This window comes from Ceratotherium simum, chromosome 7 (genome assembly GCF_057802395.1).
Source record: "Ceratotherium simum simum isolate JZ-2026a chromosome 7, ASM5780239v1, whole genome shotgun sequence".
NCBI classification, from domain to species: domain Eukaryota; kingdom Metazoa; phylum Chordata; class Mammalia; order Perissodactyla; family Rhinocerotidae; genus Ceratotherium; species Ceratotherium simum.
Genome location: NC_141906.1, coordinates 21,866,153 through 21,882,951, shown reverse-complemented (window position 1 = coordinate 21,882,951; position 16,799 = coordinate 21,866,153). Strand labels below are relative to the sequence as shown.

Below are 16,799 nucleotides of genomic sequence, written 5' to 3'. Positions count from 1 at the left end.
ACGCTCACACCAGGCCACAACAATGGCCGCCGCCAATGTCCCAGTCCCTGGAGAGGTCTCACCCCTCACCGAGATGCACTCAGGGCCTATTAGGTGAGTCTCTTGTCACCAAAGCAGTGTGCACCTTTCTTTCTGGTGATTTTAGGATGCTTTCTGGAACGGGTGAGTTTGTGCGCGGGCCCTTTAAGAGCCAGTTTTAGTTTCTTTGTGAACCGGGTTTTCTGGGGGTGCTCCCCAATGCTTTAGTAGCAGGCATGGTCAGATATTATGCCACTGGTGTCGATTGTGCTGGGTCCACAAAATGCCCACAGCGGGGGCGCTCCCCGGCTCAGGGCCCCGCGCCTCCAGGGAGGCTGCGTACCTGTGAGCTGCTCCGGCGGCCGGCCGTGACGCTGGCGGCTTGTGAAGGCGGCGTTTTTCCTCTCCGGAAGGGAGTCTCTGCCTCTTCCACCCCAGTTAGGATTGTCCGTTGTTGCAGGAGTTCCTCTCATCCAGTTTTTAGTTCTGTCTCAGGGGTAATTTTTCCACGAGTAGTTGTAAATTGGCTGTGTCCGCGGGAGGAGGTGAGTTCAGAGTCTGCCTAGGCCGCCATCTTGACTCCGCCTCCTAGAATATATTCTTTAAGCACCTGCATATTTTCAATTATTGTTTCATTATACCTCACAGTTCAATCAGTCAAAGAACTGAGTCCCACCTTTTGAAATACTAAATGCTTTCTTATTCTGAAGTAAGAAATTTTTAAATTTTCAATAAGTTAAGACATTTGCAACACATTTGGTACTGATATTTATCATTTATGGTAAATGTTTAAAACATTGAAACTGAAATAATGATGTTAGCATAAAATTGTCCTAGGAAAATTAAAACCAATAACACTGAGAAGAAAATTTTGGTGTCAGTTCAACATAATTCTTAAAAGCACAAAAGTTGTAAGAAAGCATATATAGGGAGACGTTTAGAAAACTAATCAGGGATAGATTATGAATAGCATGTTAGGAGTTTAACATCATTCCATCCAGCATTTCAGTTATGAAGATTACTCAGGAGATTGGGAAATATTTTGCTGATAACATTAAGTGAAAATGTAAATTACAAAATGATATATAATGATTACAAATATGTAAATACTACTTATATATGCCCCCTCATTGAAATAAATCAAAATAGATTGTGAAGCATTGTTAAAGATCTATAGGTGAGTCTTTCCTTAGTTATTAATTATACGTAAAAAATTAAAAGAAAATGCATGCACAAAGGATTTGTAAATCTGTAGAACTTACCTACAGGGATATTTTTTAGCTGAATTTAATGGAAAGAAAAGATGTGCATGAGTGAAATTTTCAAATCACTAAAATAAATCCCAATTTAAAAATTTTTTATTTGGCAATAATTGAAAGAAATATTTTAAAGTTATTTTTACTCTTCTATTTTCTCATTCTGATAAACATAACTTTCTTTTCTAATTTTCACTGAATCTTTAATATGCCCTGAAATTTTTGGATTGGACTGCAGTAGTTTCTCTGTGTGTTCCCTTATTATTTATCGTTAATTCTGCTTTCTTAGGACTGCCTCAAAACACAGGAACTTTCCCTTTGTCATACCACAATGTCAAAACATGGAGAAGATACTAAACTCTTAATGAAAATGCAGCCAAGACTCAACAAAGCATTGACCACCAAGCACTTTGGTTTAGTATTTTCATCATTGCAAATCATGGGGGTACACTTTTCTTAGAGCATAGAACATACTTCTTTCGAGTTATGTCTTAAGAAAAATACCTAGGAAAGGGATTAATTTAAAAATTATTCTATGTTGTTATGCTTTCCTCCTGTTGCTTCATCCAATTTGTGGGATTACCAGTTCTGATAGTAAAAAGTTGTGAACAGTTAAATGTGCAACGTTAGCAGATGATTATTTAATTAAGATCTAGTCACTCAATGCATTATCAAGCAGATCTCAAAAATTATGTTTATGAGGAATTACAATGTGACAAAATTCTTATGCTGAAAAATAAAGTAAAAATACTATCAAAAATTTATAATAAAAAATTCCTGGAAAGAAATTACCAAACTTATAACAGTTGACTTATGTGATAGTAGTCAGATTTGAGAGGAATTTTCAAGTTTTCCTGTTTTTCATCAACAAGGTTATATAATGTTTATTTAGAAACGAAATAAGCTATTACTTTGCTTATACTATCATTACAGACTTCTTATGCACGAATAATATCTTCGCTGTCTTTCTTCTGTACAACGCCTGGTTTCTCTGCACAGGGAACTGAAATTATATTCACCTCTGGTTCCCCACAGCCTATTCATTAGGCTAATCATGCATTCACTCAGTTAACAAGTTTTTCCTCAGCACATTTGATTCCCAAGTACTAGTTATTTTTGATACAGGGATAAAACACACAGTTATTGAGAATAATATGTAATTAATAATTGGGGAAAGTGAAATGTAAATAAGCAAACAACAACAAAAACCATAACCCAGTATAAACAGTGGCAATCTAGACATCTTCAAAGCTTGATGTCAACAGAAAGGAAAGTCATCTGATAAACCTTAGAAGTCAGAGAAAGCTTTGGAGAGAAATGAATCTCTGAGGATAAGTAGAAGTCACCCAGGATAAAGATGGTGGGAGGTTGGCAGCCCTCCAAGCAGGAGAAAAAGGATCAAAGGCTAAAGAGAGTGGAGTGCATTGAGGGGACTCTAAGTGGTTCAGGAAGGTTGGATGAGTGCATGTTGGATGAAAATATCCTGAGAAACAAACAAAGAGTCATATGCAGGGTCTATATTAGAAAGTGTGCACTGTGCTGTGCTATAGGTTAGGTTTCATCTTGAGGGCTTGAGAAAGCACTGAAAGACTTAAAAGAATCCCATTGGCATCACCTACTTTTTACTTCAGCAAGAGGTCACTTTGGCAGAGGTATTGTGAATTATAAGGGGATAAGAACAAAGACAGGGAAGTAAACAAATAAAGAGGAAAAATGACCAGGGCCCTGACTAAAGCAAGGACACTAGGAATGGAAGTGAGGAGATGAAGAAATAAAATTGGGAGCTAAATTGTGGATAGAATCAATAGGATTTTATTAGATGTGGTACAAGGTGAGGGAGAAGGCTAGGATGACTCCATGTTTCAGACAGGAGATATTGGGTGGAGGGTGGTGTTATTCCACAGATATAGAATACAGGAAAAGTGGTCCAAGAAAAGAGTGAGTTTAGTATGGAGGAGGCTGAGTTTGGGGTATCTGTGGAATTTCCAGCTGGAGACTTCCAATAGATAGTTGAAACTATAGATCTGGACCTTGGGACAGAGATCTGTCTAGAGGTCAAGGATGGAGAGGTGTTTTAAAACAAATATTAGATACATAAAAGAATATAACTGAGATCCCAGAGAGTGAGGTTGAATCATTCTCCTTTTGTGCAACAGGAAAGAGACAAAAAAAAAAAAAAAAAAAAAAAAATCCTCTAGAGCACCTTATTTACAGACTGGCCAGAGGAAGAAATCACTGTGAATGAGTCTGATGAATAGCCAAAGAAAACTGGGAATGTGTGGAACGAAAGCACAAAACAAATGAGTATTCTCATTTTCTTGAACAGGAAGAATTCACAAGTGAGATGGTTGGAAACCACACCAGCGTGACAGAGTTCCTCGTTTTGGGCTTAACAAAGGACCCTACACTTTGTGTCATCTTCTTTGTGACATTTCTAGAAATATATGTTGTCACCTTAGTTGCCATTATCAGCATAATCACTCTAATAAGAAGCTGTTCCCACCTTCATACTCCCATGTATCTCTTCCTCAGCCATTTGGCTTTGGTGGACATCGGGTGTTCCACATCAGTCACACCTGTAATGCTTGTAGGATTCCTTGGACATGAAATCACCCTCCCTGTTGCTGGCTGTGAAGCCCAGCTCTGTTTTGTGGTCACATTTGGGACAGCCGAGTGCTTCCTGCTGGCTGCCATGGCCTATGATCGCTATGTGGCCATCTGCTCTCCCCTGCTCTACTCTACCCACATGTCCCCCAGAATCTGTGTTCTCTTGGTGGGGGCTTCCTATCTGGGTGGATGTGTGAACGCTTGGACATTTTCTAGTTGTTTATGGAGTCTGTCTTTCTGTGGACCAAATGAAATAGATCACTTTTTCTGTGATTTCTCCCCTTTGTTGAAACTTTCCTGCTCAGATATCTCCACTATTAAGATTATCCCTTCCATCTCTTCTGGATCCATCATCGTGGTTACAGTGTTTGTCATAGCTCTCTCTTACATCTACATCCTCACCACCATCCTGAAGATGCGCTCCACTGAAGGGCGACACAAGACCTTCTCCACCTGCACATCCCACCTCACTGCAGTTACTCTCTACTATGGAACTATTACCTTCATTTATGTCATGCCCAAGTCCAGCTACTCAACTGACCAGAACAGGGTGGTGTCTGTGTTCTACACAGTGGTGATCCCCATGTTGAACCCTCTCATATACAGTCTGAGGAATAGAGATGTAAAGGAGGCCCTGAGAAAGGCAACTGTCAGAATATAATCTTAGGATCCATTCAGAGCATTTCAGGCGACCCATAAAGTTTTTGTTTTCCAATGTCACACTTAAGACATATCAAATGCTGCTAATTGATTGCTTAAATTAACATCACACTTCTTCAAACTCTCACTTTTATATACTTGTAAACTAATTGAGAGAGACCTTGAAATAAGTATAACAATAGTAGTAATTATCACTATTTTTGAACACCTGTAGGTGCCAAGTGCTTTTTAAAATTTAATTTATTTAGCAAACAATAATTTGCACTTACCATGTGTCAGGCCCTATTCTAAGTTCATTACATGTATTAACTGGTTTATTCCTCATAAAAACTCTATGAAGTAGTACTATTATTTTTATGTTACAAATAAATCATCTGGGACACAGAGACATTAAGCAGATTGCCCAAATTCACGTGGCTAGAAAATTATGGGACCAGTGTTTGAATTTAGAAAGTCTGAGTCCAAAACCACTATGCTTCTCCATTTAATTATCACAGCAATCCCATGATGCTGGTATTTTAATTTACCTCAATTTACAGATTAGAGTACTGAGTCTTAGGGAGATCCAATAGTTTGTCCAGAGAGGTGTGGACTCAAGAGGACTCAAGTCCTCTGATTCCATTCACTTAATCTACAGAAGTAACGACACTATTGGTCTAATGACTTCAGCATCATTACTGATCTAGAGGATTTAAACAGGGTCATCAAGCCTAATCTGTTACTGTGTATCATTCTTTTGAACAACCTTATCTCAAAGAAGGTCTAGGTTGTAAAAACTCCAAAAAAAGAACTAGGATGGGAAAACTGGTCTAATTCCTACCTTTTAGGAAATCAGCTCTGGACACTAAAATCATATGATTTGACTGGAAGTCTATCCATAATTAAGCACATCTTAAAAACAGATAGTCCCATTTGACGTAATGTAGTCTTTATTTGTAGGAATTAAAAAGGATATCTTTTAATTCTAAACATTGTAATTAACATGTTAACAACAATCATAGTTCCACAGTCTAGATTTATGAAGAAATTAAAACCCATAAGAGAAAAAAAACTAAAAATGTTTTAGCATTTCTTGGGTATGATCTACCCTCATTTGCTTCATCATCGTGAGACTGGAGAGGGCGAGGAGAGATTTTTTTGGAGTACAGGAACTCTGGACTCAAAGCAAATACTGAGACAACTTTTTAGAGCTTCTGAAAGCAAGACTAAGATTATGAAAGTCCTTGTCTCCGTGTAACGGGGTGAGAGAAGTGAGGATTGGGAGATATAAGGAAAAAGTATAATGAAATGTAAACTATTTACAATATACTGCTAAGTAAAAATGTAGAATATCTATAACATTGTTGCAAATTTTAAGTGGAAAATGTCTAGCAAAGATTAAAAGGTAATACAGCTGAAAAAAACTATGTGAAATGATTAATGGATTAAGGAAAACTGTTTCTCTATTCACAAGACTTCTGACATGAAATATGTGGTGTTTTCCCCCCATAACAACCAATTGGAAAACCAGTATTTTCTAAATATCTGAACATCAATTTGATGCCCTAGTCTTTAATTCAATGTGACACTAACTACCTGGAGGTTGAATCAGACTTCACAGGTTTAAGGACTCGGTCCCACAAGACTGCCCTCACTTCAGACATCAATTACAAGTAATGGGTCCCCAGGGTACTTGCACTTCTGTCCAACTCAGCTACAAAGTCCAGGGTTCCCATAACCCTCTCCCAGGTTTGACAATTTGCTGTCATGGCTCACAAAAACTCATGGAGACATTTACTTACATTTACCACTTTATTATAAAAGATATTATAAAGGATACAAATAAACAACCAGATGCAGAGATAAATAGCACGAGGTCTGGATGGGTCCCCAGGGCAGGAGCTTCTATTCTATTTTATTTATTATGAAGCTGGAGTGTACCACCCTCCTGGCACTTGGATGTGTTCACCAACATGCAAGCTCTCCACTACATAGTTCGGGATTTTTATGGAGGCTAGATGATTGATACCAGCCCTGGTGGTCTCGTTGTTAAGATTTGGTACTCCCACCACCATGGCGTGGGTTCATTTCCAGTCACGGAGCCCACAACCCATCTGTCAATTGTCATACTGTGGCGGCTGTGTGTTGCTGTGATGCTGAAAGTTATGCCACCAGTATATCAAATACCAGCAGGGTCACCCATGGTGGACAGCTTTCAGATTTAGACAGACTAGGGAGAAGGACCTAGCCACCCACTTCCCTCCCCCCAAAAAAATTGGCCATGAAAACCCTATGAATAGCAGTGGAGCATTGTCTAATACAGCACTAAAAGGTGAGAGGATGGTGCAAAAAGTCCGAGCAGGGTTTTGCTCTGCTGTACATAGAGTCTCTAGGAGTGGGAATTGACTGGAAGACAATAATAACAACACAATTGATGTTAACTCAAACTCCAACCCCTCTCTCCTTCCTGCAGAATAGGAAGTGGGGCAGAAATTTCCAAGCTTCTAATCATGGTTTGGTCTTTTTGGTGACCAGATCCCTTCCTGAAGCTATCCAAGACCCCTCAAAGAATCCCCTTGTTAGAACAAAAGATGCTCCTATCAGCCGGGAAAGTCCAAGGGATTTGGGAGCTCTGTGTCAGGAACCAGTGTCAAAGACCAAATATTAGAACAAAAGATGCTCCTTGCACCACTAACACTCAGAAAATTACAAGGGTTTTAGAAGCTTTGTGTCAGGAATTGAGGGCAGAGACCAAAGATATATTTCTATTATGTCAGAGACTGCTTACCTGGTGTGTGGTTACAGACACTTCATAGCAAAATGATCATAAGAGTCTAAAGATACTAGAATCTTTATTGAGTCTGTCTTTACCTGGGGAGAATGAAATATAAATAAGAATTACTAGAATCCCATTGAGTCATTAATGATTATTCGGTCCATCATAATAGCACATGAAAATATCTCCCAGGGTGAGGCTATTTAGGTATGCAGGCTTCCATTTGATCTTGTAGAGTTCTAAAAGCAGGAATGGTCTCAGCAATATATGTGTTCACTCTTTCAGGCATCTGGTATAATGGAGCTAAGAGACAATATCATCTCTTGCTATGAGCATCTTTCGAGGTGTCAATGTAATATTGAACTTTTGATGAACAACATTTCCAATTGTCCTGTAATGATTCCAGGTACCTCCTGAGTTCCATGACATCTCAGAACTTCAGTTGTGTGAACTCTAAAGTCCTGAATATAAAAACTAGCTTCCTTCTGGACACTTTGGACCCACATCTCAGAGGTCAGAGTGTTCACAGGTCTTCTGTATTTTACCTCAGGTATCATTTTTTTTTTTGTTAAAATAATGTTTATTATTCTGTTTTTCCCACTACTGTTTTTGAGTTTAACACTGTTTTGTATTTTCATCTATTTTTTTTTAAATTTTTTGTTTATTGCAGTAACATTGGTTTATAACATTGTAAAAGTTTCAGGTGTACATCATTGTACTTCTATTTCTGCATAGATTACATCATGTTCACCACCAAAATACTAATTACAACCCATCACCACACACATGTACCGAATTATCCCTTTCACCCTCCTCCCTCCCCCCTTCCCCTCTGGTAACCACCAATCCAATCTCTGTCCCTATGTGTTTGTTTACTGTTGTTATTATCTACTACTTAATGAAGGAAATCATATGGTATTTGACCTTCTCCCTCTGACTTATTTCACTTTGCATAATACCCTCAATGTCAGGTATCATTTGAGCTTTGCTAATTGGGAATTAATTTGAGTCAAAAACCAGTGGCAAACATTAATTTCTAGAGCTGTTAATATTTATATATGCACGTTTTGAATAATTCAGGAAGAAGTTGGGGGAGGAGGTCTCAAATATTGATAATTTCCTGATGACGTCATCTCAAAGTCTGTAAGGAATATCTGATCAAGGCCTTGAAGTCATTTTACAGGTAGATATGGAATAGTCATTCATCCATTCATTTCAAACATATCTGTTGAACCTTTATTATATTCTGGGAACTGAGAAAACACTGAAGATATGTTGATGAATACAACAGAGTTCATGTGAAGTTTAGATTTTAGTGGGTAGACACTAGGGAATAAACACACATTACAAATACAGAACATGATAAGTGTTGTGGAAGAGACAAGTCAATTGGGTTGATACCATGTATATGGTGTAACTACGGTGATGTGGGTGGTGTTACCTTAGAGAGAGTGACAAGGAAAGTCACTGGGGAATGTGACAGATGAGTGGAAAGTTGAAAGATGAGAAAGACCCATTGAGATGGAGAGTGGGGAAAAGCTGCCAGAGAGAAAACAACAAGTGCAAAGATCATGATCATCTCAAGAAATGAAGATACCATGGTAAACCAGGAGGGGAGAGGTATTCAAAAAGAGTTACATCATGGGAAGCTTCGTAGACCATGGAAAAGTGTTTGGATTTTATTCTAAAAGGAATGGAAAGCCATTAAGTGATTTTTAAAAATAGGTTTAATCTAACATGAGCATGTTTTTAAAGATCACTCTGGTTGTTGTATGGAAAATTGGTTCTAAAAGGGAAGAGTGGGAGCAGGGGACCAGTCAGGTTAATAGTCAAGACCTGAGATGGTGCTGGTGCATTGGACTAGAGTGACTGCAATGTGATTAGAGAGAAATTAACCTATTCAAGATATAGTTTAATTAAAGAACCAGAAAGGACTTGCTGATGGATTAGTGTGAGAGGTTAAAAATTAAAAAAATTAGTTGAGGAAACCTCAGAAACTTTTGGCTTAGATTATTCAGTGATTGTGAATGGGATGTCATTTATTAGTTGAGGAAAAGTGATGTTCATGTTATCTATTGCTACATAACAAGTCTCTCAAAACTTAGTGGCTTAAAACAAAACCATTTTGTTATATCACATTATTTTCCAACTCAGGAATTCAGATAGGGTTTGGCTCAGCATTTCTTCTTCTCCACATAGCAGTAACAGGAGTGACTTAGTGATATTCAGATGGCATCTGGGCATGTCTAAAGATGGCTTCACTTGGATGCCTGGCACCTTTGCAGGGATGGCTTGAAAGCCTGTCCTTCTCCATGTAGTCTTAGAGTCTCTCCATATGGTCTTACCAACAGAGTAGTTGAATTTCTCACACAATGGCTAAGGACTCCAATAGCAAGTGTCCCAAGAGACTAAAATGGAAGCTGCAGTGTATCCTATGACCAGCCCCAGGAGATGCAGAACATCATTTCCACTGTCCCCTATTGGTAAAACAAATCACTAAAGCTAGACCATATTATAGGGGAGGGAAGTTAGATTGTATCTTTCAAAGAGACTTAGAAAGACTTTGCAACCATCTCCAATCTTCCACAATCCTTATGACCACAATTATTTATATATTTACAACATGCCAAAATACATTCATATCCTCTCATGTTTCCCCTGAATATCATGCCATTACAGCATCAGCAATGAGTCCACCATCATGAGATATAAATCAGGTTCAGACATGGGTGAGGTTCCTTGGGCACAACTTTTCAAATACACTCCCTCTTTGTTTGAAGACCTGGAAACTAAAGTGATAAGTCATATGACCCCTGCACACCTATTAGACACTGTTGATACAGAAGTAAAAAAACTGCAGTGAACAGTCCTGTTTATAAAAGGGAAATATAGGAGTCATATAACAACACTGCCCCATAGAAATTCCAAATCCAACTAGATAAATGTTGCCATTTTTTTTTTTTTCAATCAGTCTAGCCCTGCTCCCTGCTTAAGTCTCTGTGGCTCTTGGCTTTTCCTTCTAGGCTTTTGGTTGCATTCTCTGAACCATCCTTCCTTTTATAGTAAAAAAATTGCCCATGTTATAGCTGAATAGTTCTCTTGGTCTATTTTCTACCCACTGTAGGTTGAATCCATCTTCTTTGCCGTCTCAGGACCCTCTCACATGCACTACCTCTACCTGGATGCATTTTTCCCTCCACCTGGGTAATGCCTTCTAATGCTATAGGTACCACGCTAAATGTTGTTACTCATCCTCTCAGATGCCCTCTAGAAGCTCAAGACCAAATTAAGTACCCATGCTATCCCCCATAGAACCCTACATATTTTTTTTGGAATACTCACTGCACTTGTAGTTACAGAATCACGATTTGTTTTCTTGAAATGAGGGAAGTTTCATATGGTCACCTACAACGTCTTTCTTCTTTCCCCATGAGTCTAATTTTCACAGTTCCTGGAATATAATAAACATAAATGAATTTTTGAAATGAGTGAATGAAAAATTAATAAAGGAACAGATTGCTGAAGGAAACTTTTGCTCTGGCATGAACCACTGACTGTGCTGCCTTTGAATCTATTTGAATGTCAGCCTGATTCAAGGGAATGTTTGTTATCACATCCTGCTACAACTGTGACAGGCTTTACGTAAACCCACGCTCACCACAATTATGCCACTGCCTCAACACTGTTTCAATCAGATTGGCAACTAGAATCCTAGCCTAGTTTAGTAAAAGTTTTGTAATCACCCTCTGCTGAGAACACATATCTCCCTTATCTATTTGCATGGTTGGAGATTTAAAAGATCTAGAAGTCCGATGTTAGTAATAGTAGTAGTCAGAACATTAGCAATAGGAACTATAATATTAGATTGCTCCCTGCATCTCAGGTACTGTTCCCAGTGATTGACAAGTAATGACCCAATTAATCCTCAGAATAACCCGATAAAGTTTTTTTCAACCCATATTTTACAGACGATGTAACTGAGGCACATAAATGTTAAGCAAAAGCTCAAGGTCACAAATATCCTCTTACTACTTGGACTTCTTTTAGGGCATATGCTCTCTGTGGAGGGGCGGAGTGATGGGCTCTTTGAGGATATTTCACCATTGCAGGACTTTCATTTGTCTCCCACACATCCCATTCTAGCCAACCCTTCCTGTTCAAAGTTAAGTACGAAGACTCCTACAACTGGATACGTCAGGCTACTTTGTATTAGACCAACTTTCTGATACAAAATAAATCAGAAGCTGGATAAATATCTTTAAACATTTGAAGGCATAGACTTGTGGTTCCATTGAAGTTGAAATAGCTCTATTCCTCTAGGTCCTCCTTATTATTACTAAAAACACTCTTAGATGTGACATAACAAACAAGCATAGGAAGACTCTGACAGGAAGAAGAAGGTAGACTCCTAGGGACTTCAGGACCTGAGGAACCACATAGCAATGAGTCCCTGGGTTTCCCTATTGCTTCCATAGATCTTGGACAGGGTGCTGCAGAAGATAACTGCCAAGGGACACAGACAAAAATAGCTCTAGGAAAAGTCTGTTCCTCTGAGCTGAAGAAATGGGAAAAGGGTGGCCTTAACAGAACAGAAAACCTCTGACAATACCTGCCCTATTCCAGACAAACACCAATGGAAAAACTGTATCTGCTTCTCATCCCCAGGTTTCAGTGGGGTCAAGTAGGGAGCTGATTTTTCACCCCACCCACCCTCTGATTCTCCTTCCCTGGTAGTGTCAGTGGGATCCAGAGAGGAAATGAGCCTCCACTGTCATTTGGAAGAAATGAGACTTACTGAGGGAGTGTCAGGCAGGACTAATGGTACTCCACTCCCCTCACCTCTAACCCTATTTGTGAGTGCACCACTGGCCAGCTGAACATCCACCTCCAGCTTGTAACAACAAAGCAGTGTGTACCACTCTACACTTCCCCCAACCTAGTAGCAGTGTGGCCATTAAGGAAGTGAGCTTTCTTGGAGACGAGGAAGAGTGCAAGTCAGTATCACACTAACAGTGGGAAGGAGACAACAGGGTGGAGGGGGGAGCTGATCTTCCATCTCATTCATCTGTAAGGAGGCTGTGTGAGTTAGCATTTTATTTTTGCCGGAGTGGTGTCAATAGTGCTCAGCAGGAAGTTGAACATCAACAGTCACCTGGTGGTTGCAGCAACACTCAACAGGGGGACCTCCTCCTAAAAAATGATTGAATATGATCCAGAGTCTCATAATATAATATCCTAAATGTCAAGGATACAATCAAAAATCCCTTGTCATACCAAGAACCAGAAAAATCACAATGTCCGTGAGAAAAGACAATATATGCCAACACCAAGATGAATAGGATGTTGAAATTATCTGATAAAGATTTTAAAGCAGCTATCAAACAAATGCATCAATAAGGTAGCATTAATTTTCTTAAAACAAATTAAAAAACTGAAAATTTCAGCAAAGAAGTAGAAGTTGTAAAAAATAGCCAAGCACAAATGATAGAACTGAAAAATATAATCACTGAAGTTAAAAAATAAAACAACTGGCTAGATGGGCTCAATAGTAGAGTGGAGATGATAAAGGATAGAATCAGTGAACCTGAATAAAGATAAATAGAAATACCTGACATAAATGAAAATAAAATAGATTGAAAAAAATAAAGAACAGGGCTACAAGGGTCTGTGGGACCATTAAAAATGAGCTAACATTCATAAAAGGGGAGTCCCAGAAGGAGAGGAGAAAGAAAGGGGGACTGAGTAAGTATTTGAAGAAATGATGGCTGCAAACTTCCCAAATTTGGTGAAAGACATAGAGTTACAGATTTAGGAAGCTCAGCAAACATCAAACAGGATAAACTCAAAGAGATACATACCAAGACACATCATAATTAAAGTTCTAAAAATTAAAAACAGAGAAAAATATTGCAAGCACCCAGAGACAAAGGACTCATTACTTATCGGAAAAAGTAATATATATATAAAAAGGTTCTCATGAAATCACGAAGGCCAGAAGGAATGGGCACAATATTTTTCAAGTACTAAAAGAAAGAATTTTCAAATGTAAGTTCTATATCTGGGAAAAATAGCCTTCAAGAATGAAAGAGAAATGAAGACATTTCCAATGAAAGATAGCTAAAAGAATTTTTTCCCAACAAATCTACCTCTAAGTCGTGGCAAAGGAAGTTCTCCAAACAGAAAGTAATGATAAAAAGAAGATTTGGAACTTCAGTATTTAAAAAAATATGTAGAACACAATGAAAATTTTAAAAGGCAACATACGAAAACATGTGAGATTCAGGTAAAGCAGTATTGAGAGGGAAATTCACAGCACTAAATCCTTACATTACTAAAGAGGAAAGGTCCTAGAATATATAAAATGACCTTGAAAGAGAAGAGTAAAGTAGGAAGAATCACTGTACTGGATATTAAGGCTTATTATATAGCTAGAGTCATCAGGACAGTGTGGACTGGTGGAAGAAAAGACACACAGAACAATAAACATGACTGGAGAACCCAGAGAAAGACCCACATATGGATGCCCAACTGATTTTTTCAAAAGGTGTGAAAACAATCCACTGATAGAAAGAAGGCTTTTCAAAAATGGTGCTGGAGCAATTGGACATCCAGAAGCACCTCAACCTAAGCTTCACATGTCATACAAGAATTAACTCAAAATAGACCATAGACTTGAATATAAAATGTAGAACTATAAACTACCAAACTTTAGAAAAAAATTGAAGAAAGTATTTAAGATAAAGGGCTAGTCAAAAAGTTCTGGGAATTGACACTAAAACTACAATCCATAAACAGAAAGATTTATCCAACTACTGTCATGAAAATACTGCATTTCAAAACATGTTTTGATTCCTTTACTGAATACGTATTTGTATATATACACATATAAATGCATGCACACATACTTAAAAATATTTTTAAAATGTGTCCTGTTTGTACTAGAAAAATGGTGATACCAGGATGTATCTGGTAATTGGATAATACTTTAATTGCTTTCACAAAGTGATGATTTTTATTGGAGGTACTCCCTTTTTTGTACTTTTATTTATCAGAAAACTATAAATTTTTTAATGTGCAGAGTTCTTTTATTTACCATCTGATAGATAAACCTATTTGCATTGTCTACTACCTTCCTTAGGGCTATCTGCATTTCTTTGTTTCTTAGACTGTAAATGATAGGATTAAGCAGAGGTGTCAGCACTGTGTATGTCACAGCCATCAGCATATCTTCACAGAATGAGTCACTGTCCTTGGGCCTCAAATAAACAAAGCAAGCAAATCCATAGTGGATGCACACTACAGTGAGGTGGGAGCAGCAAGTCGAGAAGGCCTTATACTTCCCCTTTGCAGAAGGCATCTTCACAACTATGGACCCAATGAAGACATAGGAAATCATAATTAAAATAAAACTGCCCACCAACACAAAGGCAGAGAGCACAAAAATAGCCATTCCATGATACAAAGTGTAATCACAAGCAAGGGAGACCACAGGCGAGATGTCGCAGAAGAAGTGCTGGATGGTGTTGGAGTCACAGAAAGATAAGTTGAATACAATGAAGATGATACACAGAGAAACCATGAATCCAACCACCCAAGAGGCCAAAATCAGCTGAAAGCAGATCTTGTGGGTCATCTGGATGGCATAATGCAGTGGGTTGTGAATGGCAGTGTAGCGGTCATAGGACATGGCAACCATGATGAAGCAGTTATTGCCTGACAAGCCAAAGAAGAAAAACATCTGTGTGGCACATTCAGAAAGAGCAACGGTTTTGCTCTCTGATAGCAAGTCCACTAACATGCGGGGGAGGATTACCATAGTGGTACAAGTTTCTGAAAAGGACAGGCCACCGAGGAAAAAGTACATGGGGGTGTGAAGGTTGTGACTGAGCTTGATGGCCACCATTATGGACACATTTGCAGCTAGGATGGTCACGTGGGAGAAGAAAATCACCACAAAGAGGAGACTCTGCGGGTCTGGGAAACTGGAAAATCCCCACAGAAGGAATGTGCTCACTGTGGTACGATTGCTCATCCTCCTGGGGGGCACAGCAACTTTGCTCCAAAAGTGCAGAGGTTCTTGAGATTAAGACTTTGGGTGTTTGTAAAAAGATCCTTGTGAATTGATGTCACCTAGACTTTAATAAAAGACACCTGTGCAAATTTCAGGAAACTCTTCATGGGAGAGCCTGAGGAAGGGATGCTAAATGCACCCACTGAAGTCAAGTTCAGGAGTCAGAGTGGTGAGAATGATCCTAGTATGAGAATCTGCATAAATGACATAGAGTGGGCCCAAATATCTTCTTGGATTCTACTCACAAAAGCACTCATTATCTCTCTCTTTTCCAATCAGGATCTGCATGTAAGGGGAAAAATATGAATAAAATTGCTTTGTTCTGACCCACTGGATTTTGTGATGCCATATTTTGCAAATGCCTTTTGTGATCTAATGATACCCTGGCATTCAGAAGTGCTTAATAAACTATTGATCGAATGAATAACATAATTCAATCATTTATGTCACTTAAAATGAATATAACATTTAAAAAATTTAGGGAGAGCAGTGAAATTTCCTAAAAGATCTTTGACTTTTCTTTCAATGTAATCCTCTTTTCATCAGTGAACCACCATGAAGCAACCGCAAAGGTGATAACTGTGACAACGACTAGACCAAATAAATGAATTTAACATGTTATAACTTCTGTTGGATTCCTATCCATGGTAATAATTGGAGCTTGAGATACTTAATATCTTTAGTTCTTAATATATATGAATAATTTTTAAGTTCTTAAGAGCTTCTCATTATAGTTCTTTTCCAGATGCCTGATATAATATAATGAACTAGCTTGGAGTCAAAATGATTTTGAAGGTACTGTCTCATTCTAGAAGGGCATATTCTGGTCATTGTGTTTGAGTCAACTTTTGAGTTTTTAGCTAAACTTCCAGGATATCTTCTCGCAGGTATACTTGTTATGTGGTGTGCTTTGAAGTACAGAACTGAATATTATCAACCCACATTCCTCAGATTTATTTGGAAAATCATATTTCTATTTCAGTTGTTCATTAAACATTCAATATTGTAGAAGGTAAAGGCATAAAAGTGACATGAAGACACACTATAAAATTTTGATTTTAACTTCTGTCACAGGTAAAGGGAAATAAAAGTAGTAAGGAACCAGTGGATACAGAAATGTGCAAGAGAAAGAGAGAAACACTGGCTGGAAATTATTCGGTAGGATTCATAAAGATTAAAAACAGAAAACAAAAAACAAAATAAATATATTGTTAGTTGAAGAGTTGGTATTTTCTATTTGCATTCTAGTTATGGGCAAAGAATACAAGAGGGTTCAGGCCAGGTAACCAGCACCTATTTAATACCTATAATGTGCCAAATGATATGCTGCAGTTAGACAGAGCTATCTCAGGTAATTCTCACAAGTCTGTGTGGTAGGAATTTTCATTCTGATTTTATAAAAGATAAAGCAAGGTACTGAGTGGTTAAGTGA

General features: G+C 38.3%; 2 protein-coding genes across 2 annotated transcripts; one reads left to right on the top strand and one right to left on the bottom strand.

Moving 5' to 3' along the window:
* Window positions 1-3,452: 3,452 nt before the first annotated feature.
* LOC101394009 (olfactory receptor 5P1-like) lies at window positions 3,453-4,555 on the top strand. The gene has a single exon (XM_087433990.1). The coding sequence runs from the start codon at window positions 3,619-3,621 to the stop codon at window positions 4,540-4,542; it is 924 nt and encodes a 307-aa protein (XP_087290116.1). The 5' UTR covers window positions 3,453-3,618; the 3' UTR covers window positions 4,543-4,555.
* Window positions 4,556-14,344: 9,789 nt separating this feature from the next.
* Window positions 14,345-15,328, bottom strand: LOC147916575 (olfactory receptor 10T2-like). The gene has a single exon (XM_087433969.1). The coding sequence runs from the start codon at window positions 15,326-15,328 to the stop codon at window positions 14,345-14,347; it is 984 nt and encodes a 327-aa protein (XP_087290095.1).
* Window positions 15,329-16,799: the final 1,471 nt, after the last annotated feature.